At 43.0% G+C, this 26854-nt stretch overlaps 1 protein-coding gene across 3 annotated transcripts; it reads right to left on the bottom strand.

Moving 5' to 3' along the window:
• Positions 1 to 1112: 1112 nt before the first annotated feature.
• LOC110836411 (uncharacterized) lies at positions 1113 to 26715 on the bottom strand. Of its 3 annotated transcripts, XM_087343105.1 has the most exons (8): positions 26562 to 26715; positions 9247 to 9370; positions 8464 to 8582; positions 7982 to 8124; positions 6520 to 6748; positions 4680 to 4989; positions 3696 to 4057; positions 1113 to 2956 (listed from the first exon to the last, which is right to left on the bottom strand). In XM_087343105.1, exons 2-8 carry the CDS (start codon positions 9337 to 9339, stop codon positions 2716 to 2718), a joined length of 1497 nt encoding a protein of 498 aa, XP_087199231.1. In that variant the 5' UTR covers positions 9340 to 9370; positions 26562 to 26715; the 3' UTR covers positions 1113 to 2715. The 3 variants fall into 3 exon arrangements, with proteins under 3 accessions (XP_087199231.1, XP_087199229.1, XP_087199230.1); XM_087343103.1 differs by having other exon boundaries at positions 7982 to 9370; positions 26562 to 26714; XM_087343104.1 differs by having other exon boundaries at positions 1113 to 2953; positions 7982 to 9370; positions 26562 to 26714.
• Between the last annotated feature and the right edge of the window lie 139 nt (positions 26716 to 26854).

Here is a 26854-nt window from a genome sequence, read left to right as displayed (position 1 = left end):
TTCCTTTTGATTGTGGCCTTCAAGTTTGTGACACTGTATAGTCTTGTACGTAGTTTCCAAAACAATGGTAACAACATACTAGACTACATGATGTCGTGACACAGGTGACCACAGTTGAAGTCTTGATTTCTGTGAAAACCTGTCTTGGATTCCCATTCCTCTTTGTTTAAACATATCCACGTCTTACGTGGTCTGCGTTTTGGATTTAGAATGTCGTTCTTTCATAAACAGGCAGTGCATTGGCATTCCTGCTCCATTTTCGCTGTTACCTTGTTCTGATTTTATTTAGTTTAACGTTTTTTATTTTTTATTATCTTAGGTTAGGAAGACTTCTGTGTGTATATGCGTAGTAAATTAATTGCATTATTAAATTGCCCCAGAATTAATCATTTGAGTCAAACTGCTCAGTCTTTTCCGTTGTAGGACTTGAGCTGGTGTGAATTATAGTGGAGGTAAGTCAGTGTCTTCGTTTTCTGTAAAAAGTTATACAAAGTAGGATTTGAAGTTTTACAGTGGTGCATACGAAGGTGGCTGTCTTAAGTGTTGTAGCAGCATGTAATCTGGCAGAGTCATAAAAACATCAAATGAACGGTGTTACTCTTTTGTTAACTTAAGGCTGCAGTAATATTATTACAATGATTCTTGATTTTTGTATAATATGACATGTAAGACTTAATTTACTAAAAATGAATAGAAAGACAAGACTACTCTCATTCTGACTGGCTCAATTAGTATACCTGTGTATACCTTGTCTCTCTGAGTATTATACCTTTGTTTCCCCCTCCCAGACATCCACCCAGAATATGAGACGTTTTCTGATGCAAGGAAGCTTTGTGGAATGAAGACTGACAAAATGTGAACAGAAGAAATTTGGCTACAAGGTATGTGACTGTAGAATCCAAATATAACACTCGTGTAACAAGTTAGTGAATGTTCCGGCTTCAAATCTCGGCCTGGTGACCAGCTGCCCTGACAGTTTTCTCGTGTACTCTTAATGTAACTTTATCTGGGTGTAAATCAAGGTTTTCTTTGTTCCCTGCTTTACATTTCGTAGACAATATTGTTTCTTTTTGGGCCAAAACATGGTTACACTTCAATAAAAGCTACGTAGGTTAACTTTCCTATTGTTATTTATTTGTATGTTTCAAAATAATGTTACAGGATATTTTTTATGGATTTTTTTCAGGAACTGTTGAACAGTTTACATTTACAAAATGTGTAAAAACATAATACAAATTGCAAAATTCAACAAACACATCATAATTTAGACATTATGCATTTTCATTTCACTCCTTATTGCAAACACTCATTTCAAATGCAAAATTCTGTGTGAGTTTATTTTTTTAATTGTGACTTTGTATTATAAAAATTGCTCAGAAATATTTTAGCCCTATTACAGATACAGATTTATAGAAAACTGAACCTCTCTCTTACTGACCCTTCAGTGTGGGTTCGCTCTTGTACTGTATAGTTTTTATTTAAGGATTTTCTGCATCTTCTCATGGGGATTGCTGTGTGTGCCTTTACCTGATTCAGAAGAATCCTTTGGTATTTATAAAACTTTTACCTATGAATAAGCTCAGTTGGTAAAGTGACAGGTGAAGGGTAGACAAGCAGGATTCAATTTCAGGCAGAATTCTCCTTGTTGCCATAAATCTGGATTGACTGTTTGTACTGATAATGTGTAGATTATCTGAAATTGAAATTATATTTCCCTTACAAGCTTTAGTTTAGCCCCTCAATGCCAAATTACTTCAAAATTCAATGCCTCGTTTCAGACACGAAATGTGCGCACTGGCAGACACACGAGAGTGGTATAAACATGCACTGCTATGAGCGTGTAGAATGTATCCTGCCATGACAGAAATAACATTTTTCGGGTCTTGTATACAGCATGTCGCCCCACACTGAAGGATTAATTCATTGCTTATTCATATTCGCACTTAACTTTTATTTGGTACCTTTAGCCTCTATAAATGAAAACAGGTGAACACAAAATGAACACAGAATGAGTCATTGCTTAGTCTAAGCTCAGCAATTGGTTGTAGTATGTGATACAGTGTAGGAAGTCGTCATTAGATCAAGTAGAAGTTGTTAAAATTTGCTTTCAGACATTTATAGAATTTGTTTCTAAGCCAGTGTACTGGGACAGCCACAATTTGCTGCTATGGAGAAACCATGTGTCCTTTATATACTTTCATTCTTGCCATTCACTTCTAAAGAAAATCCATCTCCAATACAGCGTCACTTTTCATTGGTTTATTTGTCATGGGGGAAAAGTACTACCAATACCTCTCAGAATGATCACCCAAAACTGTGGTAACTGATGGGCATATGCCCTTTCACGGTGCTTTGAAGCCATAACCTATATTTATAGTACTTCACAATCTAGTGTAACATATTTTCACTTTGGAGGAATGCCAAGAATTTCTTTTCATTTCCCGTGATGGAATGCCGTCATGCATTTCTATGTGGTATCACATTCTTTCATTCACATGGTATGTCCCATGAACTTCTTATATTTCATGCCTGAATACCACATATATTCGTTTAGCCAGGGCAGAATTTCCGTGGTTTTCCTTCTTGATCGAGTGTCGTCATGTTAATAGTATGATACGGTGGAGCGTCATGAATTTTTATGTATCTGTTGCACAATGGCAGGATGTCATGAGTTGTCAAAGTGACGTGTAGCTTTAACCAGCCGGTTGCTTGACGTCATGTAGTGTTGACACTCGCCATGACCGTGTAGTGCTGCTCCTCGGCCACTAATCTCGCTGGACTGGGAGACATGGGCAGGTAGTCGGGCTCGGGCTGGGGTGGTGTGTCGGCCCCCCACGCAGAGCGATGGGGTGGACAGGATACTGAGGGCCCACGACAAGGATCACGTTGCAGGCGCGGGGTCCACGTGGGAGGTGTCCTGTAGCACCACTCTCTCCCCACAGCCTCGTGGATGCTGCTGTAACACATCTAGGATAAAGCTGTGCAGGGTAACCAAAGTTTGGTGATTATATGTGGAGAAATTTAAATTTATCAGAATCTGTACTGGTGATATTTATGCACAAATTGAATCAGTGTGTTGCATGTCAGTATTGGTCTTCTGGGTTATGATGCTGCGTGGAATTGTAGGTAGTTACAAATGTTTTTTAACAGCGTCTACCTATGTGTCCTCATGGCATCACAGCCCAAAAGAACATTGACAGTGATTTTTAATGTTAACAAAATAGATGCAAAAGTGTCTGAAACATAAAAAAGTGAAAGTTCTGATCCTTTAAAATTCTGTTATATGTACAGGGGCTACACTGTACTTTTTATATTCTATCACATAAAGTGGGCAGTGTTTCACAGCCACGTCCCCTGTTCAGTTTCCCATCAATATATTAATTGTTCACAATAATAAACATCCAAAACCATCAGAGTCACTGCCTACGGACTCTCGACGGCTGGAGTTATTTTACAAGAGAGAGGTGTACATTTTTCTTTGCCATCGCTGTGCCCAGACAGATTCTGGTGTGTCCCAATGCTTTTCTCTGGCGGATAAGGCAGCCACAGTGTGAACTTGTCCTGTATCCCCATAGATCTTCAAAGCATGGTGGTCTGAAATGCAAGGTGTGTTGTTGGGGCTTCTCTTCATTCAGTTCATTAGAGCACTGTAATCAACTGAGCATCCCATCCAATGGGTTTCCCATGTAACTTACCTGTCAAGGAAGTGGTGTGTCTGCTTTCTTGGTGGCAGTGGTGGGGGTGAGTCACCCTTGTCTTCAGTGAGACAACCCCAGTGCAAGGTGGCAGGATTCTCATAGTGGTTGGTGTTGTTGTGCGCGTCTCCATCTGCAATCTCCTCGTAGATGCCAGACGCTATGGAGATGCCCGACTCTCTCCGCAGAGGAAGAGAGTTGTCCCCGGGCTCCAGGCGGCCGCTTATGAGCTCCTCGTCGCACTCGTCACTGTCCAGGCTCCCCACTTTTTGATACTCGTGCAGGGACTCTGTATCCGCCTCGCTGCAGGCCGGAGTGGAGAACAGGAGCCCGAGACCTGCCGAGATGAGACTGCTGGCCACCTGAACCAAGCCAGACAAATTTATTGGCATTTTTTTAATCAGAATGCTAATGAGATATATACAATCAGCTCACGTAAAACAAATTAAAGGAACGTATGCATAGCAAACGCTTGCGGAACGTTTGTCAGAATTTGACTTGTGAATTTTTAAAATGGGGGCAGTGACCTTCACATGGATGGGCTGCCTGGCCGGATATCATCATCAAAGATTCCACTACATGGTTCTGTTCTGTTTGAGGATTCCCGAAGTTACCAAAGTAAACTGGGGAGTTGTGCATCTCGGAATGAGACAGAAATTCGTGTAATTCTTCATGCAAAGTGTCTGTTATAGTTGGAACATGTCAATAAATTGTAGTATACTCAATTTATATGAACCAAATTTAAAATTTTATAATTAAATTTGAATGTTAACTGCCCATTAATCATAATCCATGTAGTAGATCTACATATCTTTACCAAAATTATCAGAATGGCTCTTGGGCCCACTGAATCTCATATCAAGTAGGTACTGATGTACTTTCCTTGGGAGTAAAGCGGCCAGGTTGCAAAGCATTAGGGACAACTTTTGAGATGAAGCATGTTGAAGGACGTACACGTGGCCTTATGTGTATGGACATCCTCACCTTGCCACCTATGGCCTGCACGTATTCATCTGAAGTGGCCGATGTCCTCGAGCTGCTATGGGACCTCTCCAGGACCCCCTTGTGCCTCAGAAAGTGGTGTTTCTGCTTTGGGCTGCATTCGCCAGATGCGAAGCAGTGCAAGTCACTCTCACTGCGACTCAGGCGCCGGGCGCCGCGGCGTAGGGGTGGTGGGGAGGGTAACGGAGACGAAAGGAGTCTCCGTACTCTGCCACTTGTCAGCAGCCGATCCAACAGCTCAGCGGCTCGAGGACAGAACACGTGGATCTGCCCTGCTCCAGCGGGGAACTCGCTGCAAGGAATCGGTGTCTTTAACACAAAATGCCACAGAAATGAGAGGGCTGAACTGAGGGAGGTGTGCTCTTTGTGCGTTGAGGCTGCTAGGGGTTGTTTATATCGGTATTTGGGCGCTTCAGGGGAACTATAAGTATAAAATATCGGTTTACGTTCCCTGACGACAAGTCATTTCGTGATGTCGCCATAGTCATTCAATTGTCAGACAAGTTATAAGATCTTCACGTAACGCGTCATCTTTGTTTAATGACGTTTTATTCTGTTCTAAACTATTTAATTTTTTTTTCGAGATTTGACTTTTTCACAGCGGTGAGTATGAAGATTTCTGTCTTCTGGGTTGTTGCGCTGTGTAGTCTGGTCAATGTCAACCAACGTTTCAGAGGTCATACTGCCTCCGTCATCAGGGCGATGAGTATGAAGATTCCTGTCTTCTGGGTTGTTGCGTTGTGTAGTCTGGTCGATGTTTACCAACGTTTCAGAGGTCCTACTGCCTCCGTCATCAGAGTATGAAGATTTCTGTCTTCTGGGTTGTTGCGCTGTGTAGTCTGGTCGATGCTAACCAACGTTTCAGAGGTCATACTGCCTCCATCATCAGAGTATGAAGATTTCTGTCTTCTGGGTTGTTGCACTGTGTAGTCTGGTCGATGCTAACCAACGTTTCAGAGGTCATACTGCCTCCATCATCAGGGCGATGAAGATTTCTGTCTTCTGGGTTGTCTGGTCGATGTTAACCAACGTTTCAGAGGTCATACTGCCTCCGTCATCAGAGTATGAAGATTTCTGTCTTCTGGGTTGTTGCGCTGTGTAGTCTGGTCGATGTTAACCGACGTTTCAGAGGTCATACTGCCTCCGTCATCAGGGCGATGAGTATGAAGATTTCTGTCTTCTGGGTTGTTGCGCTGTGTAGTCTGGTCGATGTTTACCAACGTTTCAGAGGTCATACTGCCTCCGTCATCAGGGCGATGAAGATTTCTGTCTTCTGGGTTGTTGCGCTGTGTAGTCTGGTCGATGTTAACCAACGTTTCAGAGGTCATACTGCCTCCGTCATCAGGGCGATGAGTATGAAGATTTCTGTCTTCTGGGTTGTTGCGCTGTGTAGTCTGGTCGATGTTTACCAACGTTTCAGAGGTCATACTGCCTCCGTCAACAACTACAAATCCATCAAACATTCAGAAACCAAGCAAGTCTTAAGACTGAACAGAATTTTGTTCCTGGATAAGTGGAATTTTAAGCCACATTTTGTGGCCTTATAATTACGTACCGTTTTCCGATTCTTGGTTCGTGGGTCAAAAACTAACCAAACGCCTTGTCCTTACAATTCCGTTGTTTTATGATTACGCATCCGCTGCTGAATTTACGTAGCAGAACGTGAGGTAACAGAACTATTGTGATACATAAATCACTCGTGGCCTACTTTATGGCGCACAAAGAGGGACTCAAGAAAACCGTGAAGGAATTCAGCCAAGATAACCTGTCTGTGACCGAGATTCGAACCGGGTACGTTTAGAACGCGAACCATTCACGTTACCTGCTCGTGTGAATTATGCAGATCTTGTGTTCATCGTCCTTGATTTCAGTGGCCGCCAGGTGGAACTGGTGTAGCTGCTGCCATTTCCATGAGCAAAGGAGTTGTTCCGAGCTGGGGTCATGCAGAGTAAGGCGATGCGGTCCCACCACCAGGTTACCGTACAACCCCGTGAGACCAGCCACTCGCGAGTGGGCGTTATCGATGAACGAGATGGGGAATCCCCCGTTCACTGCGAAATAAACGTGAAATAAGTAATGCCCGTCCAGACTTTACTGCCTCTGATCGACGCTGGGGTTCTAAGCACTGCCCTGATATTGCCTACCCTAACTAGGGTTTCCATGGTTTTACTCAGCTCCCCCAGAAAAATTATGGGATATGGTTTTAACCAGGGCTGTGGAGTCGGTACTAAAATCTCCGACTCCTTCATAAAAGCTTTTATGTATTCATGAGATGATAACAACTTCGAATACGATATTAAAATACAATAAAATCTGGAAGAAAACATCATTTTGATATCTGATAAACATCTGACTAAAAAGTTGCATTTAAGAAATTATATTTAAGTTTATATAATTTATACACCTGAAGATAGTTCATTTGGAACTGAAACATGTCGTGTGAAATGTGATGTTCTAATTGTAAATCGAACATTTCGATAGAGAACATCATTTTAATATATTTTAAATATTTAAATGTTAATTATGGTAATATTTTAATATTTAATAGGAATTTTATTGTGATTAGACTGACAAGATTTAAACAAATATAAATACGTATTAATAAGGGCAAACCTACTAAAATGGTAAATGGCACCGTAAGAGATTTCATCACCACCACGTGAATCATCAGCCTACCTTTTAGAATGATAACCTGTATTTAAATATACGTCTAATGGTTATTGCAGAAATCGGTTGATTTGCAGACAGTTTGTATTCTTAAGGTACCGGAGTCAAAGTTACAAAGCTTTATTCCCACACCACGTGGCTCAACGCTTCGTTGAATCTCCCTAAGCGTTAGGCCGCCTGTGGCACACGCGGTATAGAAATTGTTCTTAAGATTTTATATGGAGGTCGGAGTCGGTACATTTTTTCCGACTGCGACTCCACAGCCCTGGTTTTAACCTATGATGTGTATGTTTACTTCCATGTTCTTACAGATTCATCCATCATTCATCATCTTGCAATTCGACACCATACGCTATAACGTCATCAAAACACCGATAATTTGATTGTCACTTGTCTAAAAATGACTCGTATTGTACTTTTTGCGTTGTTAATTTGTTAAACACGAAACTAAATAGGATTTGAGGTCCTCACGGAGGCGAGTAAAATGTTGGCTGTCTTCTGGGTTGTAGCGTCGTGTAGTCTGGTACAAATTTACCGGCGTTGCTGCTTCCATCATCAGGGCGATAAATCGGAAAAACAAAGTGGCGTCATTGCCGACTGTGCCCTGTAGTACCGACCTGCCTCGTCTTGCGGAGGCCTCAGGATCCCGCGGATGTGCCTCATCCAGCGCTGCGCGTCTGCCTCGCTGCAGCCGGCCAGGAAGAGGAACGACCTGCGAGGCTCAGTGCTAGCGAACACGCCAAACGCGAACGGGCGAGACCTGAAACAGACGTTTTTTTCTTTTGATGACGTAAAGAGCGTAGCGTCGTTTCGGCTCGTCCAAGGTAAAAATTTCAACAATTCAGATGTGAAATACGTGATTTGGAACAACTTTTGCCTCTCTATATTTTTCGTCATTTTGCCAAATATTAGGGTTCTCCTATGGTCATAAATTTGTGGGGACAAATGCCCCGGAAAATACTTTAAAAAAATAACGTAAAACATGCCACGACATCTCCTTCCAAATCCTTGCCTACTTACCGCTCATCATTCGACGTGACCTACGCAGTTGAGGCAGCGTCGTTAAACGCCGGTCCAATCAAAGCTGATGGCCACGTACCTTGACTCCGATCTGCAAAGGATGGACTTGGGTGGGACTCGAACACAGCTACCGCCAAGTAGAACCTGCACTCCGCAATCTGAGTTGCTCCTCACTGTGACCCACTGTTTCTTCCACGCCTGGTTGCCGCACAAATGAAAAACTTACGTGAAACTGCTTAAGTAGTTACGAAGACTGGCATTGTTTTGCTGCGATAAGGTTCGGACTAAAATGCGCGAAACATGTTCTTTACATGAAAGCCATTACAGCTTTGAAGCCGAACAAGGGAGAGAGAGGAGACAGAGTACGGGCGGGGAATTTATATTGCGACTACGAAGGTCCCCAGGCAGAGCCCGCTCGTCCTTCTGGAAGTGGAGAAGGAAAGAACTGGTCTTGCCTTGCTCCATTCGTACACAATTCTGAACACTGATATTAGTTTTAGAGGTTATATTTTCATAGCTAAACATTTTTTATCTCTTTGAAGCCATTCAAATAACATTTAAGAATTCAGTCCGTACCGCGAAGAAAACACAACGCTTCACCATTGCAAAGATCGACTGGTTAACCCCTGAAGCCGAAGCTCGTCTAAATAGCATTTAAGAGTTCAGTCCGTACCTCAAAGAAAAAACCACGCTTCACCATTAAAAAGATCGATTGGTTAACGCTGTTTAAGGAAATAGTCGACGTTTACAGCGAGAATCATACAAGACCCATGCAGAATTCACAGTTTATGATTGTTAAAGCAGGTGGTACGTATAGTTACCACTGGGCTCTGAAGGGTTAATGAGCACAAGTGTTGCGTACCTTCCAGGGTGCCAGTCCTCGCCTGCGTCTGACTCTTGCGGGAACTTTGACGTCCAGGAACCCGCTCATCTCGCCGGGGGATCCCGCCGACATCTTTCTGTCTAGAGGCCTTCGCCCCAGCAACCTGCAACAGAAGCGCCACAGGTGAGTGGAGTGATTAACCAAGCCTGCTCACTGCTTATCCGAACTGCTCGCAGTTTTTCCAATCCCTTGCCAAAACGCGCCCCGAATTATTCCTTGCGTCCGTTTCTACAAATCTTGTGTTGATGTCTTTCGGGTGATTGCGTTGTGTTGTCTTCTGGTTGTATAGTGACGTTTCGGGGAACATGCCGTCTCAGACCCTGTAGATGGAGGCCACATTTCCCCCCGAAACGTTGCTATCCAACCAGAAACCTACGCACTGTGATGATCTTGTCTTGTGTTTTGGCGAAGTGGCTTGCTTACAGTTAGATAATCGTCCTTACAAGCATCTAATGCTTCGAGTTCTTTGTGGAATTTGTGTTTTTGAATAACAAATTATGAACAGCGAAGCTTTAACTTTGAAATGATGAGCGTACAGGACGTCAAAGTGACGTGGCTCACAGCCATTTTGAAGTTCTTTAATCTCAACGTGACTCAGAAGAACAGAAGAAGAGAGGTAAGGAAATGTTGAATATGGAGAAGAATCATGTAACGAGAGAAAATACAAAGCGAAACAGCAAAATTTACGAAGTAATGTCAATTTATGTGCACTGGGGAGATGACAATACGAAGGTTTACAACACAAGCCAGAAGATTAGTATAAAAAGGAATTTTAATCGCATGAGAAGGTACATTAATGTTTTTTTATAACTGTCACTGTTGTTGATTGTGCAAAATCCAATGTATTAAAACATTCCACCAACACGAAAGACCGGTTTGTCGTGTCCGGCGGATGTATTACGAAACTCAAACGAAGTTAATGCGTTCCTTGATATTCAATTGTTATCGCAAACGTGCAAGAAATGAAGATGGCGATTATTACGATGAGGAAGATTAAGAAGGCCGTGATATTAATGAAGTATAAAAATACAACTAAATGAACGTGTTAGTGACAATCTCTCACCTTCTTACAAAGCAGAGCTACCTGTCACTCGCCCGAACACCTCGGCGGAACGAAGACATTTTAAGATGGCGCTGGAGCGCACTAAGTGACGCGACAATTGAATATCGGCTAAAAAATACGATCGGTATTAAGTGACACTTGCAAAAGTATGAAATGGAGTTTTTAATATAACGATTCGACGTCAGATTAATTGGTTGTGGTTCGTATAAATGCTTGAAAAGATCCTTGTTTATTGATTGTCAATTCTCTGAATTCAGAGCCACAGTTCCATTGACGCCATGTTGTTATATTTGGAATGGGCAGTACGTATAGCATGCACGAGGGGCTGTAAAAAAATGTGTACAGAATTTTAACCTTGGAACTTGTTTTAAATCGGACACTGGCTACAATGTTCAGCTTCTGTGAGAAGGCACTGGACGTTCCAAGTTCCACAAAAGGCGAGTAATTTCTTGATTAGCCGGTCGAGTTTCTACCAACTTCCCTGCAAGTGGTTACTCGTTATTCATGCGGGCTGACACGCAACCTCGATATGGTATCAGCGGTTGTAACAACTATTTTAATGAATGAGACGCTGACAGTGACTGAGTTTCTGCAGTTCGTAAACGTTTTAAATCGGTTAGAACGCTGGCCTTGTAATCCTGGGGTCTCGGGTTCGATTCCGGGCGGTGCCCGAATTTATAACTTGTGTTGGGCAAGGCCGTGGTCTAGGCAACACGGAGTTTTCCTCCGTGGCATCCCAACAATTACTCCATTCACACACAGAAGAAGGCAATGGCAAACCACTTCTGGATCATCTGCCAAGAACGTATATGAACAGGTCCCAGTCCGAGAAAAGGATGGAAGGATCCTGTTCATATGGACCTGTCGTCAGACAGAACACTAAATAAATAAATAAAATCACAGAGTGAAGTCTTGTTAAGTTGGCAGAGTGTTTGCCCCCTCTAACCCTTCAAAGGCCAGTGGTAATTATATATACCGCCTGCTTTAACAATAAGTAACTGTGATTTTTCCACCACAAAGTGTATTTATGGGTGCCTTATGACTCAGAATAAGCAGCAATTATTTTGTTTCAAGAACATTAACCAACTGATCGTTGTCATGGAGATGCGTTGTATTTTCTTTGAGGTAAGAACAGAATTTGTAAATATTGTTTAGGTGAGTTACCTCTGGCTATGCATTGTCTGAACCAGACGCACATACAGCGCGTAATTCGTAGTTAAGTAAGGAACTAGTTACTTGATTAAGTAAGTGGTACTTGCGACTCTAAAATTAACCTGTTTAAAGCGATGTTACTACAGTTTACTCACACGCGACTCAGAGCTTCACTGGATTCGCAGAGAGGGTACACGCTGGTTACATTTCAAGTAGATTTGTTTTTGGAGGAGTTAATATCACAGACTGTAGAGCTGAAATTTTCTTCTAAAGGATAAATTTCTTTCAGAATATTCGATTATTCACGAGGTCCATTCGGTCACCGTGGTTCGTTTTCTGTTGATTACGTATTTTCAAGGAATCCGTTAAATATCCAGGACTTTTATTCTCACATATCGTCACATGCTTCGCGGAGACAGGATGTCAGCTCCCTCGTCTAACCCCTGAGCCGCAGGACTACCCCTTGTCGGCTGTTCGGCACTGCGTTCTCAATATATTCGTAACTTATGACGCGCCATACTGCGGTGATAATGAGCTGGGTCACTGAACAAACGTTTCCTCCTGATGATGGAGGCAGAAAGAACCTTTGAAACGTCGGTCAGTTTCTATCAGACGCAGCATCACAGAGGAGAAGGTATTTCGGTACGTCCAATGTGTCCGTTGGGTACAACTTGCGGGCCCCCGGTTGAAAAACACCGTAGTACACAATAAACAAGAGAATTTGCTGTGAAGCACGCGGTTCTCCTCAGGCAGTCGGGCAATTGTTAGTTTCCGCACCGGCCACGCGAATCTGGCCTCTCACCCGCGTGACGTCACGAACCGGGATGGGTTGGGAACAAAGAAACCTACTTACATTCAGTTCAGTTCCAGGGCCGCTAGAATAATTCTGGGACAACCGGAAGGTCTGTCACGGAATAAAACTGACTGTCGAGAAGGACTACAATGATGCTCTTATACACGCGGTATTAGACCTTACGTACATAGAACGACTTGATGATTTCATATGTAATGTTCATTCACAAACGAAGGTCTGTCTGTTACCTCAGCCCTTCGTTGTTGGTCGGTCACCGAATGGCCTTTTATTTCTCTGGGCGTGGGGGAAAGGGAGGTCGTAAGGAGCAGCAAAAAGGCTTTGTCCCTTTGAAGAGACCTGACCCTGATATAAAGGCCAATGTCCGTCATGTTTGACCGTTTGTGCTATGCAGAAACAAATGACGGCTCTAATAGAAAGAAATTTAAACTAGGCTGTGGTTGGGCCTGCGTTTGGCGGGAGTGAAGATAAAAATTTACTCAACTGCAAATTCCCTGTCACCAATAATACCAACATGGCGTTGATGCGAACCCTTTCTGTGAAAGACCAAGTTCTACGCTTTGAGTGTGCAGCTGTTACCTGAGGAGGACTTCTTTCTTGTTCCTTCACCTGCCTGCAGACTGACTGGGGAGACCGGGTGTAAGGCCCCCCCCCCCCCTCACAGTGGGACAGACAGCGACTTCGCTCCGCCGCCATATTGCTATTATACTTCAGGAGTCGTCGTGAAAAACTTGTCTATTGCCTGTCACTAGGCAAAATTCTACGCGATAAACGAGCTTCAAAATTGTATTGTCTTTAATTCAATTAACCGAACAAAACCCATTAATAAAATTTAATAAATTACTACTTAACTAACAAATTTAAGACAAAGTTACCCTTGGGAATAATTAAGACGCTGTGAAGACATTCAAGTGGAGTTCATGTACTTCGAGTTCAGTGGAATATGAGTCCGTACCGCAAAGAAAACACACTTTACCATTACAACGATCAATTGGTTAACGCTGTTTAAGGAAATAATCGCTGTTTACAGGGAGAATCGTACGAAATCCATTAATTCACTCTGTGGGCAGAGTGTATAGTTGCGGTGATTGTTAAAGCATGTGGTATATATAGTTACCACTGGACTAAAATGCGTTAAAAGCCAGCCCACTTACTTAGTGTCTCTTAATTTCAGTTGTGATGTCGAAATGTGGTAAATTTCGATTCATGGCCAGGCATAGGAATTGACGACAGTGTTTTGTTTTGCGCAAAGCTAACGGGATTGGCAAAGTGCCCGAATTTATTCGTCTCGTGATTTTATGAAACATAACGCAGATTGCGCCCGGCAGCCATCATAATCTATGCCTAGTTTCATGTCTGCCTCCAAGACCCGCATCGAGTTTCTCTTTTGTTATTGCCCTGTGTTGAACATTAACGGTCATTGTATAAAACTCCCAGTCCATTCCCCTTTAAAGGTTGACTTGAAAACTGGGCCATAAGGGGCCCGCGGGCCGTAGTGGCCAGTTAGGCGGAACGCCATGATGGTGTTTCGCAATATGCAGATTGAACGTTCTTACGATTTCCTGTACTCATTGACTGGTTGATAACTGGCGGTCCACAGGTCGATTACGGCCTATTTATTCGATTAATTAATTGCGCTCTTATCTAGCATAAAGCGTTAAAATAATGACCGAAGTCGATCACTGAACGGAAGGAAAAAGTAAATTCATGTTGGCCTGTGACGTCACACCGAATTACGAATGAAGCTTTGTTTGAATCGATGAGCTCTTTCACCTCAAAATGGTCGACGATCTGTTCATGTGAATGAAATCGATTTTTTTTACTAAATTTGATAAAAATCGTTAAGCTTGTTAAAAAGTGACAGGATGGACTCAAAGCGACAAGAAAAATGAACAATAAGGAAAACAATCAGTTTAACTATTTTTATGTGGTTACAGGGTGTTCGTATTTTACCTGAAGATGGAAAAAAGAGAGAAGGATAAATAAGTATGTGTGTCTGCGTTTTGGAAATCTCTAAACCAGTACGTATCTGAAAATCGGCATTTTAACTCCTTAAATTTCAGTGGTAACTATGTGTACCACCTGCTTTAACGATCAGCAACTCTGCACTCTCTCCACAGAATGTATTAAGGGGTCGCGTATGATTCTCAGTCTAAACAGCGATTATTTCCTTAAACAGCGTTAACCGCTTGATCTTTGTAGTGGTGAAGAGTTGTGTTTTCTTCGCGGTACGGACTGGATTCTTAAATGTTTCTCATATGAGCTTTCGGCGTCGAGGGGTTGAGCAGGATCGGGCTAGAGGGCGTACGAAACGCGCAGTTCTTGGGTTTCACGTACGCCTCGGCTGACAAGAGAAGCTGCTAGATGCAACCTGCTTATTTGCTGTGCGTGGCGAATTTCATCCGATATGCAAGTCTGCGTAGGTCGACGGAAAACACGTGGAGAGAGACTGTGTTTCACTTAAGCAATTGCTGAAGGCGCTCAGTGGACTGCAGTGCCGTGGGAATGGTAAATATACCGACGTTTCGGAGGGACTCTGGCCCCACAAAGAGGGGTGTTTCCTGATAGTGATGAATTAGGATATGCCCTGGTCTGTTTTAAGGCCTTTTCTCGAAATTGCCTAGAGGGTCTGAGGAAAACAACGAACCCTTTGTCATGACACCGGGCCCTCGTGCTGAAAATGAAGATAAGAAACCTCTCGAATGAGAACAGCTGGTTAAATTTTTCCGTTTATAATCTTATCTGATTCATTTTTATCGCTGTATTAATTCCAGGAGTTATAAGGTCTTCCTGGAAAGATAACAAGTGCCTGATTAGCTGCTGTCTCGTATTTGGATCGTTAAAATGTTAGTGCTTCCCCGTCGCTTTTGACGGGCAGTTCGGCAACGTCCACCCTGGCTCTGGTGTACACCCGGTCTGCTGTGCAGTGTGTACCGAGTATAAAACGTCCATGGCGTGAAGCTCACCATTCATGTCCGCCTAGAGTAAAGGTTAAGAACGCGTAGAGCTACGTCCACTCTTTGTGACGCGTTCCTTAACCCTTTGAAGCCGAAGATCGTCTTCATAATATTTACGAATCCAGACCGTACCGGGAAGAAAACACTTCACCTCACCATTACGAAAATCAGCTGGTTAACCCTTTGAAGCCGAAGCTCGTCTTCATAATATTTACGAATCCAGACCGTACCGCGAAGAAAACACTTCACCTCACCATTACGAAAATCAGCTGGTTAACCCTTTGAAGCCGAAGCTCGTCTTCATAATATTTACGAATCCAGACCGTACCGCGAAGAAAACACTTCTCTTAACCATTAGAAGTCGAATCAGGCGGTACCACATAAGATTTAACAAAAGAACATCCCGGTCAAAGCCTTAATGTAGCAGCAGGAAAATTTTGTTTTATTTAGACCGAGTGTTTGTAGTGAGATACGGACTGTGTCCTGTCCACCGGGTTTAATCGAAATTCACGAGTAGAACGTGAACATACGAACAGAGCTTCGTCTTATTGGACGCAAATACGAGGGTGAGTCAAATGAAAACCGTAAAACTGAGATAAAAATTCGAAATATCGCGCCATTGTCCTATAAGTTGGCAGACATGTTACCAATGCTATAAAGAGTATCCTATAGGTGGTAGTATAATGCAGACAAACATATCGCCATCGAAGTGCCAATTTGAAAATGGCTGCTCCACTAGTTATATGCACGAAAGGAGAACAACGTTCTGTAATTCGTTTTTTGATCAGTGAAGAACCTTGAAGAATCATCTTCGACCTGCAGTCAGATCAAAGCGACGTGGACTTTTGACTAGAGGTGTCCTTGACATGACAATGCTCGGCCCCACTCTGCCGATGCAATAGTTGCAACAATCCAAGACTTGCACTTTGAGTGTCTTCCACATCCGCCATACTCACTAGACCTAGCCCCAAGTGATTACCACATGTTTGGGCCACTCAAAGAGGCGATGGTAGGAAGTTCCGTTCTGACGAAGAGGTACAGCAGGCGGTGCACGAGTGGTTGCGCAGACAACCACAAGAATTTTTTTCTAGAGGAATCCATACACTTCGTAAACGCTGGAGGGCCTGTATTGAACGAAATGTAGACTATGTAGAAAAATGATATAGTTGTGTACCGCTTTCACTCAATAAATTAAATTTTTAAAAAAAAATTACGGTTTTCATTTGACTCACCCTCGTAAATAAGGAATAAAAATGGAATAATGCTCAAGATTTGATGTTTGTAGAGCAGGTAGCACATGACGTCAGAAATAAATACATGTCGTTGTTTAATGGTGGTTAATAAATTATGAAGCACTGGTAATAAAACACGTTCATTGTCGTCAATGTTTGTTCGAAAGCTAGTAACATGTCTAGACAGTCGTAATATACGGCTAATGTTTTTGGAACGTGTAATGATGTGTGACGTGTGATCACTGGTCCCACGTCACATTTTATAGCTTTGTTACCGTTCCCCATCGCGTCTTCCCGTCTGAAACACACCTGTTGATACGGAACTTATAAATTACTACCAACAGCTTAAATAAGTGTGTATCAGGGGTGTACAGTCCTGTGCAAGTTTGATGGCACGCAGTCTAGTCGAGTTACTTCGCGCGTTTTCGGGCGATGAAGAAATGTCTCTCTTTTGTGGAACCGAATCATAACCGTAGTCACAAAATGCTGCCATCTGACTCTTTAGCCAAATTCGGCTGAACTATTTCCACGTACGTCTTGGTCTACAAATTACACTCTTTCCTTCAGGTCTAACAAATTACCGAACGTCCTGACCAAGTGGTTACTTCTTCCAGTTCGTATTCGAGAAGTCTGTGGATTAAATCTCGACACGGGTTTTTCTCACTTTCTCTAGGAAAATTCCGAGATTGTACCTTAAATTAGGCTATTATCGCTTCCTTCTGACTAGCCATCCCATCTCTCGACGCTAAAATATTGTCCGAGCTCGTAACAGCGTTATTAATTAAACCACAAATAAAAATAATTAAACAACATTTACCAACCAAAAATGTTATACGCATTTCTTGTTTCTCCTATTTCTGTGAATGTGTAGTACGGAACCCAATTGTTCTCATCGATCTCATATTGTTCACATTTTTGTCCATAAGATCCATTTTAATATTATACGTCCATCTTATACCTTTATCTCTCAAACGGTTTCAATTTCTGCAGTTGAGAGAGTGTTGTTAAACAAAATACGATTTCTGAAGTAGTGGCTGCCCGCATGTTCGCATTTTCAACCCTCGTTGCGTAAATTTTTAGCTCCAAATGTTTTTCCACCCCTTCGTAAGAATCCACTTTTTCCCGATTAAGAAAACGACTTTCGCAAACCCGTGATTTGTACTAATCTTACTTGTAACGACAGATCCATAGAGAATTTCGGCCACAAAAACCTTACCGTAACAGACCACTTGGAAGACCTAGGCGTAGATGGGATGACGATAATATTAAAATGTACCGGCGACGGACTCTCGTGTAATGAACCTCTGCGGGTTTTATAAAAGGCGGGGAATTTGTGGAATAACTGAGCGACTATTAGCTTCTCAGGGACTCTGCAGTATGGAATCTGTTGCTCGGACAATTATAGGACTCACTCAGTGACTTGTCTTCTGTGGGATAATCTAAAATGTTAACACCGCGTATTTATCTGGCAAAGATCTGTCACTTGCTTATCTGATTACTTCCAGCAGTAAGAGTAATTTGCATAGAAAGGAGTGTCGAATGGTCGTTCGGCGAGCTCCTAGCATTTATTAATATCTAAACCGGTTGGTTGGAGATATTTTTATAAAGTGGAACTCCGGACGTTTTACAAAGTATAATTAGTATCCTTCGTGTTTTATGCAACCTGCAAATAAAAATGACTTCCTTCCTGTCTTATCTAAGTTTTATTCAAAAGAAATTTTCTTCTACGCCTGTAACTTATTTCCATGGTAACTTATAATAAAAGCTAATTAATTGTTGGCTTTAACAAATCTTTGGACTGATCTTCAGAATTTTCTCCTCGAGCCGATAACCGTGAGCGCCGTTTGTTGGATGCGGAGAAAATTGGAATTAATTTCTGATGGTGGCGACTCTGGTAGCAAGATGCAGACTCGGATATGGTGGGTTCTGGTGGAGTGTGGTTTGGCCAGAGTCTGACTGCAGTGGCTATGAATGTGTTTTCATATTTAATTTACGTTGTACAGAAATTTTATATATTTTTTTGCCGTAATTGTGACGCTACAGAAAATGTCATTTCTATTCAACACGAGAAACGTTTATTTCCGTTAACTTTGACGGGGTCGTACTGCGCCGGTTATATCAGAAAATAGTGTTTTGTCTACGATTTCCGATTCGGAATAGTTTTCAGTCGCCATGACGGTAATCTGCGACAACAACACTTGTGTGTCGTCGTTAAGGCTTCGACCGTGGTACCGCCTGATTCGACTTCTAATGGTTAAGTGAAGTGTTTTCTTCGCGGTACGGGCTGAATTCATAAATAATATTCAGACGATCTTCGGCTTCAAAGGGTTAACCAGCTGATTTTCGTAATGGTGAGGTGTAGTGTTTTCTTTGCGGTACGGACTGAATTCTTAAATAATATTCAGACGATCTTCGGCTTCAAAGGGTTAACAGTGGCTCCTTAATGGTCGAATGAAACTTACTCCGTCTGCCCGGATGTACTCAGACACCAAACACGCAGGAAATTTCAAAGCAGGGGCGAGTGTTCATCAATATTATTCCCACCCTTCAAGGTGGGGTGCAACAGCTTCGTTCCATATTTCACATTGTTCGTTGTACAGTCGGGTTAAAAAGTTTCTTCACTCATCGTGGGTTTCGAAGCCGTTTGTCCAATACTCACGTCGTTGCCTTGAAGAAGTTCTTCAAGGGCGGTAATTAAGTTGCAGACTTATTCAACGACGATATTTCGATCACAGAGATTATTTAATAACGCTCCTTTACTTACAAAAGCTATTTAGAATGCATTAGTTATTTAACGATGATGTTTCTACTGCATAGATTTTTGGTTCCTAGTCTCCTACTCAAAGGAAACTGGGAATTAAGCGACCACATGCATCCACTGGCAAGACCTGGAATGAGTGGAGTTTACCTCCACAGTGCTCATAGACAGAGGGAGCCGGGACGTGACAGTTGCGTTCAGCTAGATAAATTTTTTTTACCACAAGGCCAAAAATCACGCAGAGTCACTTAAACATTGCCCCAAAATCCCTCTACAGCATTGCCATGACAACGGTTATAACAACACGTCCCATAAGTGCCAAAATCCCTATTACACGGAAGTTTTATGTAATATTTACGTTACTAAAGGTAGACGTTCAGTACAAAGATAACTGAAGTACCTTATCTATACATCCGAAATAATTTATGGCTGGACGGGACACATGACAAGGTCCTCTGCAGAGGATGAGATTGCTCCAGACGGCCTTGGCAAGGCTGATGAAGTGGGTTATTAATTAGTATGGGAAGAGCGAGAATTAACCAAGGCCTGATGGAATTTCCAAATCAGACAACGCGGTCCGAGGAAGGCTGCCTACATCGCACTGCGACGAGTGTCGGCTCACCCTGGCGACGGAAGTAAAATTGGAGCTTTGCAGACAAGCAGTCGGTCAGACCTCATCACGTCTTGCCAAAAAAAATGTTGATGGCGAGCTTCTGAATAGCAACGCGTAGACACCGGCGTTTCGGACGGAAATTTTGCCTCCATCTTCAGGGCTAAAGTGCTCGATCCTTGAAGACTATTCTGAATGCAGAGTTGTGTGTGTTCTGACGTCCAGGTGAAGACTTGTTACCTGGTAGAAGAAAAGTTTTGCTGGGGAGGGAACTGTTTGTTTCTGTTGTTTATGCTCAACGGAATTACTGTCTTGTCTTCGAGACTATTACAAAGCATTTAACAGTAATTTATGCAATCAGGTGCCACAAATTGCCGAAGTAACCCGCGCTCTGACGATTTTGCGCGACCCTGGCTTGTACCCTCTGACCAAGGACCATGTCTGTGGCCTGCTCGCCAGTGGTTGGACCAATTAATCATCAACCACATTGCACACGAGTGAAAGTACAGCAGCGTCTGAAGGCAATTGCGTGTTTAGTCATTTTGTTAAGGGCCACAATCGGGCCACATTCTGTTCCCTTTGAGGCCAGAGCTCGCCTAAATAACATTTAAGAATCCAGTCCGTACCGCGAAGAAAACACCACGCTTCACCATTACAAAGATCAACTGGTTAACGCTGATTAAGGAAATAATCGCTGTTTATAACGAGACACGCACTGCGTGCATAATATTTAAGAATCCAGTCCGTACCGCGAAGAAAACACCACGCTTCACCATTACGAAGTTCAACTGGTTAACGCTGTTTAAGGAAATAATCGCTGTTTATTCTGAGAATCATACGAAATACATAAATGAAACACGAAGAATTATTTATTGTTGAAGGAGGTGGTACATATAGTTACCACTGGGCTGTTAAATGGTTGACTGTGACTTCGTCGCTGTAACAAGGTACGAAGCTCACAAGCACAGATGGTTATCGCGACTGAGAGTTTTCGCGGTTTGCCTCAGTCCCGCCAAATTATGCGAGAATAGCAGGCCTATTTTAAACTGGGTCATATCGCTTCCTTCTATATCCATTCCAATTCATCGTTCATCCTACCACTCGACGGTACGTCGTTAGAGAAACCACAGATTTTCAGCAAAACGTTTTCTAATGCTCTGTGTTGCAGCGGCGGGCTCTCGTGTCCTGTCCTGACTCTGCAACCGACGTGTTAGTTTGCACGCGTAGGCGTGAAGCAATCGGGTCATGGCCATAAATTCAGGTCAGAGTCGTCTTCGGCCATGGGTGGTCATGTCATCACACCCGACGCGATATCGTTCACTTCGGTAGACAATCGGCGCGACGAACACAGGGTGATCTTTTTTTCGTGAAACATCTAAAATGTAAGTAACTTTGCGTAAAAGAGAACCAGGGACGCGGAATTTGAAGCACGAGGAAGAGTGTTCGAAGACATTTCCTGCAGCGTGGTGGGTGTGATATTGGTTTACGGGTTTTCAAATAAAACGATCACCCTGTATTATTTAAAAATTCAGTCACACAACACGTTTCCATGACAACGATCTCTTGGTCAATGCTGGTTAGAAAAGTAATAACTGTGTATGCGGAGAATCAGTACACGGTGTGGGTAGAATTAAAAGTAGGTGGTACATATAGTTACCGCTGTTATACAGGGAGTTTTTCACTTGTAGGCAGATCTCGGCTTGCGGATTCCACGCAGCTAGTTCTTGCGTCTTTTAAATTGGAAATGTAAGATACATAAGTGCCGTCTCGATAGTAACTGAAACCATAATGTGTGGCAAGCATTTCTAGGGTGATAGGCAGCGTGAGTTAGAGATTAAATTTGGTCGAAATCCCTCGAGTGTTAAATGGTTAGGGAGATGAACAGACAGTAATGACAGGCATTTAACCTTGCAGTTGTGTGTTGTAATTTAGTGTCTCGTGCAGAAAGGCGAAAGGGGACTTTTCCCTGTGATTTTGGTGCATCTGACGAAGTGACCACGCGGCCAGGACTCGCTCATTTCCTGCGTTTAGCAGCTTCTCTGCCGTGCAGCCATGCGGAAATTTCATTGTCATTGTAAAATCCCCAAGGCCACGAGAACATTTTTTCCAAAGCTCAGGCTTTGGCCAGCTACGTCGCGATTTACACAGCGATCTACAGGGTTACCACAACACAAACCCCGTGTTTCAAATGTTGTCACGTGTGTATTTGTGATTTACTTGTCTTGTGGTGCCGTCGCTGATGTATTCAGCTGGATAATCAACAACGTTTATAAGAGCCCGGAAACCAGAGACGGAGTTTGTTTGTTTGTTGTCTTTTTTTAAAATCCGATTTCAGTTTGTTCACGTGCTGACAATGACGTATGCAAGTCGACTTTGAACCCATTGTCGAAACGGACCGTGAGCTTACATCCAGGTGGGCCATGGAACTGTCACGTGATAGACGGCTCTGTGGCAGACGAGATAGGATTCAAGGTGAAGCCCTGCGTCCCCCCAACTTTGACCTTGCGGAATTAGGCTCAAAGTTTTCCAGATGCCTGTACTATTGTACACAAACGCTGTTGTTGTATTGTTCCTCTGGGAAACAGAAAAAAATGTATCAGCTGTTCTGTTGATTATTTGTGACACGAACAGAAACTTAACGAATTAACTAACGAACGCGAGTCCTGTTCGAGCGATGTTCGATGTAGACACCAACGTTTCCGAGAAACATACTGTCTCCATTTTCAGGGTTACTGCAGCCCTGAAGACGAAGACAGCAATGATCTCCACCTGCTGCCTAACGCTGTCGAAACGCCCAACCATTACATATTCACCTTGAAGATGGCAACTGAAATTGTTTTCGAAACGTTGGATAATTTTTAAACATTCCACACGGCTCATCCCCCGCTACAACTCAGAAGACAGTCATCTTAGTTCCACTATCATTAAAGTGGGGTCTGTATGTCTGTCTGTCTGTACAAGGCAGGTCCCAACACAGAACATGTCGGTTATATATTTTTACTATTTCTTACGTTCTGGTTTAGGGTTTCTCGCGTTGTCCCGTGTCACGCGGCCCCTGTGTTGGGAACTCCAGCGCCCTGTGATGGCAGAGAGCGTTTGCTGTTGTGTGGATGAATTTTTCATACTTCGCAGGTAGCAAGCTGCTCGGAATGGGCGTGTTCTCCTTCGGCCCCTCCGCAATCGATATGTGGATCACGCGGAAGTCACCCCACGTACACGGCGAGGGTGCCTGCCCCTCTCGAGTGACGGAACACGTCAATGAACCTGCAGGTTGTCGGCTATGAAAAATCGGACTAGGAACGCTTGGTCTTGCCCCCAAGGCTCGCTGGCTGGCGTGGACGCCGAGGCGAAAATAGTATTAGCTTCTGCTCGGGGTCGAACACAAGCCACCCGGTTCATCCGCTGCCCTTTCGTGATGTGCTGCATTGTAATGAAAGTCCTTCCAGTAATAAGATAGGATTCCATGCTATTGCTGGTCGCTGCTTAAACGATGCCTCACGTACTAAGCGTTCACCATAATAACAGGGATGTTATGAACAGTGAAAATTACGAATATGCTTATTATGACATTTTGTCCAGCCTCGTGTTAATTTCTCTGTATGTTATGGCTCGGTCGCCTGAGCCTCCTTTATTCGATGGGACTACACCGGATGAAGGCAAGGTGCGAGAGGCTGTGTCTGCATCTTTCCATTGTCATCCCAGACCAAATAACTTCTGCAGCTTGAAGGAAGGGGTTTGAGGCATGGCCTTGTTTGCTGCTGTTTCACAACTACGCCGGCTTGACGTGATGTAATCACACGTGACGACAGGTAAATTGTCTAGTTTCTACGTTTAGTAAGACAATGAGACTATTACGAGCTTGTTTATCGGATACCTTCAGGGTAGATTCTGTTACAGCGACTCTAATATCGTAATGAACTAATTAACTCGACTAGTTAATGTGCGTGCAAGACAATATTAAATATCTGAGGCCGAGGCTCGTCTAAATGATATTTAAGAATTCAGTCCGTACCGCGAAGAAAACACCACACTTCACCATTACGAAGATCAACTGGTTAACCCCTGAAGCCGAAGCTCGTCTAAATAGCATTTAAGAATCCAGTCCGTACCGCGAAGAAAACACCACACTTCACCATTACGAAGATCAACTGGTTAACCCCTGAAGCCGAAGCTCGTCTAAATAGCATTTAAGAATCCAGTCCGTACCGCGAAGAAAACACAACGCTTCACCATTACGAAGATCTGGAGTACATCCGAGGGGCTGCCTTTTACGCTAAATAATATTGTATAAACTCGGGCTCGCGATGTCTACGGAATGGATATTCTGTACACACTGGCATGCGGACTGCATTCGATAAGTACAGAGCCTTGTTCACAGTGAGCCGATGGGCCTTGGGAATTTCATCAGTAATCAAGGGATGAACAGGACATGTAGAAAGTTTTGGAGTGAATAGAAATGCACACCAAATTTTCGTCCTCAAGTGTAAAGAACACATTACGGGAAGATAATATTAAAATGGATCGTGGATAAATATGATGTGAACGTGGTGCTGAATCTTGGGCTTCCATAAAAGTAAAGAACTGAGAAGTGGAGAATTGTCGGGGAGGACGTTGCGGAGTTGGCTATGACCGTCGTCAGCCTCTTGTGATTGGCCGTTTTACTGAGATGCGCCACGCAGCGGGAAGTAATTAAATCTCCGTGGTAAACCACGAAAGAATTTTCTGCGCTGACGAACACAGACAAGTTGCAGTCTCTTCAACTCTTGAGTTTTCGAGTGACTGAATTTTAATCTACGTCGTAACTGCAGTCAGGAATTCGTTTGATCTTAAAAATTAGCAATTTTTCTGAGTCAACACGGGCAGGGTGTTAACTAATGCAGGACGTAGATAATGAACAATTAACTAACGGAATTAATTAGCATTAATAACAGAACGTCATGTAATTACCGAAGTTGCAATGACGTTTTTCGTTTTGCTATTGTAATTAGCAATAGTTAAGGCTTACGTCTGTTTTCATAATGCCTTCTTCACGATTTTAATAACTCTAATGACTTGATGTTCACTTATGAAACACGAAGTTTCACCATTGTAATTGGACAGATTTACATTGTGATTCTTTAGTAAGGAACAAGTTAATTTGTTGTCTCGATAATATATTAAGAGGATCAGGCCAACTGGGATCAGATGGACGGGCCATGTAGAAAGCATATGTGAGATGATAAATGCGAACAAAATTTTTATTGGAAAACCTGAAGGGAACAGACTGCTTGATTTAATTGGAATGCCAGTGGTAACAAAATTCAGCCAAACAACCACCTGAAGATGGCAGTACAGCGAATTTTACATCTTTTTTTAAACGCGTATACACGTAACACTATGGGCGTTGCCAATGTGACATGTAGTGAATCAACAGGTGTCGCAAACTTTTAGATTACTATTAAATTAAATTATGTTACCGGCTTAAGGGCCAGACTGTGACAACGTGTGGACAGAAACGTCTGCGCATAATTCTGAGCTGTACCACCTTCATATCTTGAGACAATCGCATTAATGACAGAGCAAAATTAAACCCTTTGGACCTTGCATGTGTGGAACCCCACATTCCGTTCTCCATTGTTCATGAGACATTGTGGTCACGTGTTCCTCGTTTCCGCGCTTCCCATAGTAATGCCATTACAATATATACAGGGTGTTCAATCGCTTCCTGTGTTTCGCGTCTGCAAAAGTAAGCGGAATTGAACGAGAGGGCAAAGTAGTTGAGTAAGTTTTCAGCGTCCGCTGCGCGTTGAAATCTCTAACCTGTTCAATGATCGCTTAGAAGAAATTATGTTCTTGAAAAGATCGGAAATAGAAACATATTGAACAGTGAATACGTCGCCCTGATGATGGAGGCAGTAAGCACTTCTGAAACGTCAGTTTCTACCAGAGTAGACGATGCGAGATCTCAGAGGACAGCCGTCTTCATATCGTGGATCATACGCGTGAAATTTTTAAAGATCACTCTGTATAACACATTGGTCACGTCTGCTCATAAACTGAGGGGCAGATGAGGCGACCACCCAGTTTCTATTCAATTCATGAATTTTCAACTTGTTTCCCTTTAAATTATGGGTTCTGAACCTGTGGTTCGAGAGTCGCGTACTTTCTAAGTCGGACACTGTAGAGTTCTTTTATGAATTTCTTCCTATTGAAGTCTACAATAACATGAGTTAAAGATCGTCCCTGTCTTTATAGAACTTTATGCGCGGTTCTATAAGGCTTGTCGGTTTATTCGTTGGATATTTAACAACTTTGTTTCAACTACACCACCTGCTCTTCGCATGGAGCTCTGTTCCGTGCGATAATAATGGGGCTAAATCTAGCAGTGTTATCGCCATTTTGAAGTGGTCGAACAATTTATCAACAGAGGTAATATCAGATTACATCAAATACATTTTCTCGTTTTTGGACATATTTTTATATTTATAAAGAAATCTATGTGTTCAGATTTGTAAGAAGGCATTCGTTGATAATTTTAATGAACCCTGAAGATGGAAGCGATACATTCCTCCGCGGTATGACAACTCAGAACACCACCATGGACATTCGGATACGAAGTGCAGCTGAGAACGAACCACGTTTCTGCCGTGTAGACGTCTAGAATGTTACGGCTACATGAAGTTTCTCAGTGCGAGATTCGAACACATAAAGTGTTCGGAAAATGTTACTTACTCGAGTTTCTGTGAGTCGTGACTCTATTTCATCACCTGCAGACTCTCCAAAGCTCGACCGCCGCTCGCTGGACCACGCACCACAAAGATCACAGCCTCCTCCAACACCAACACCTGCCTGACGCGCGATCTAGTCGCGACTGACTTGACTACTCGGCCAAGCAACGAGCCAGGAGGCTCTGCCTTCGTCACGTGACGTGGGGAAACAGGCCCGCTAATGAAGGGGTTCGCACGCGACCGCCTGCCATGATTCATATTATTCTCACCCCCTCCGCAGTCGGTATAATAGTGTTT

The sequence above is a fragment of the Zootermopsis nevadensis genome, unplaced genomic scaffold (genome assembly GCF_977971745.1).
Source record: "Zootermopsis nevadensis isolate Lab colony 2312 unplaced genomic scaffold, Znev_1.0 Znev_ptg000004l, whole genome shotgun sequence".
NCBI classification, from domain to species: Eukaryota; Metazoa; Arthropoda; class Insecta; order Blattodea; family Termopsidae; genus Zootermopsis; species Zootermopsis nevadensis.
The sequence above is the reverse complement of the archived record's forward strand: the minus strand, read 5'-3'. Positions and strand labels throughout refer to the sequence as shown.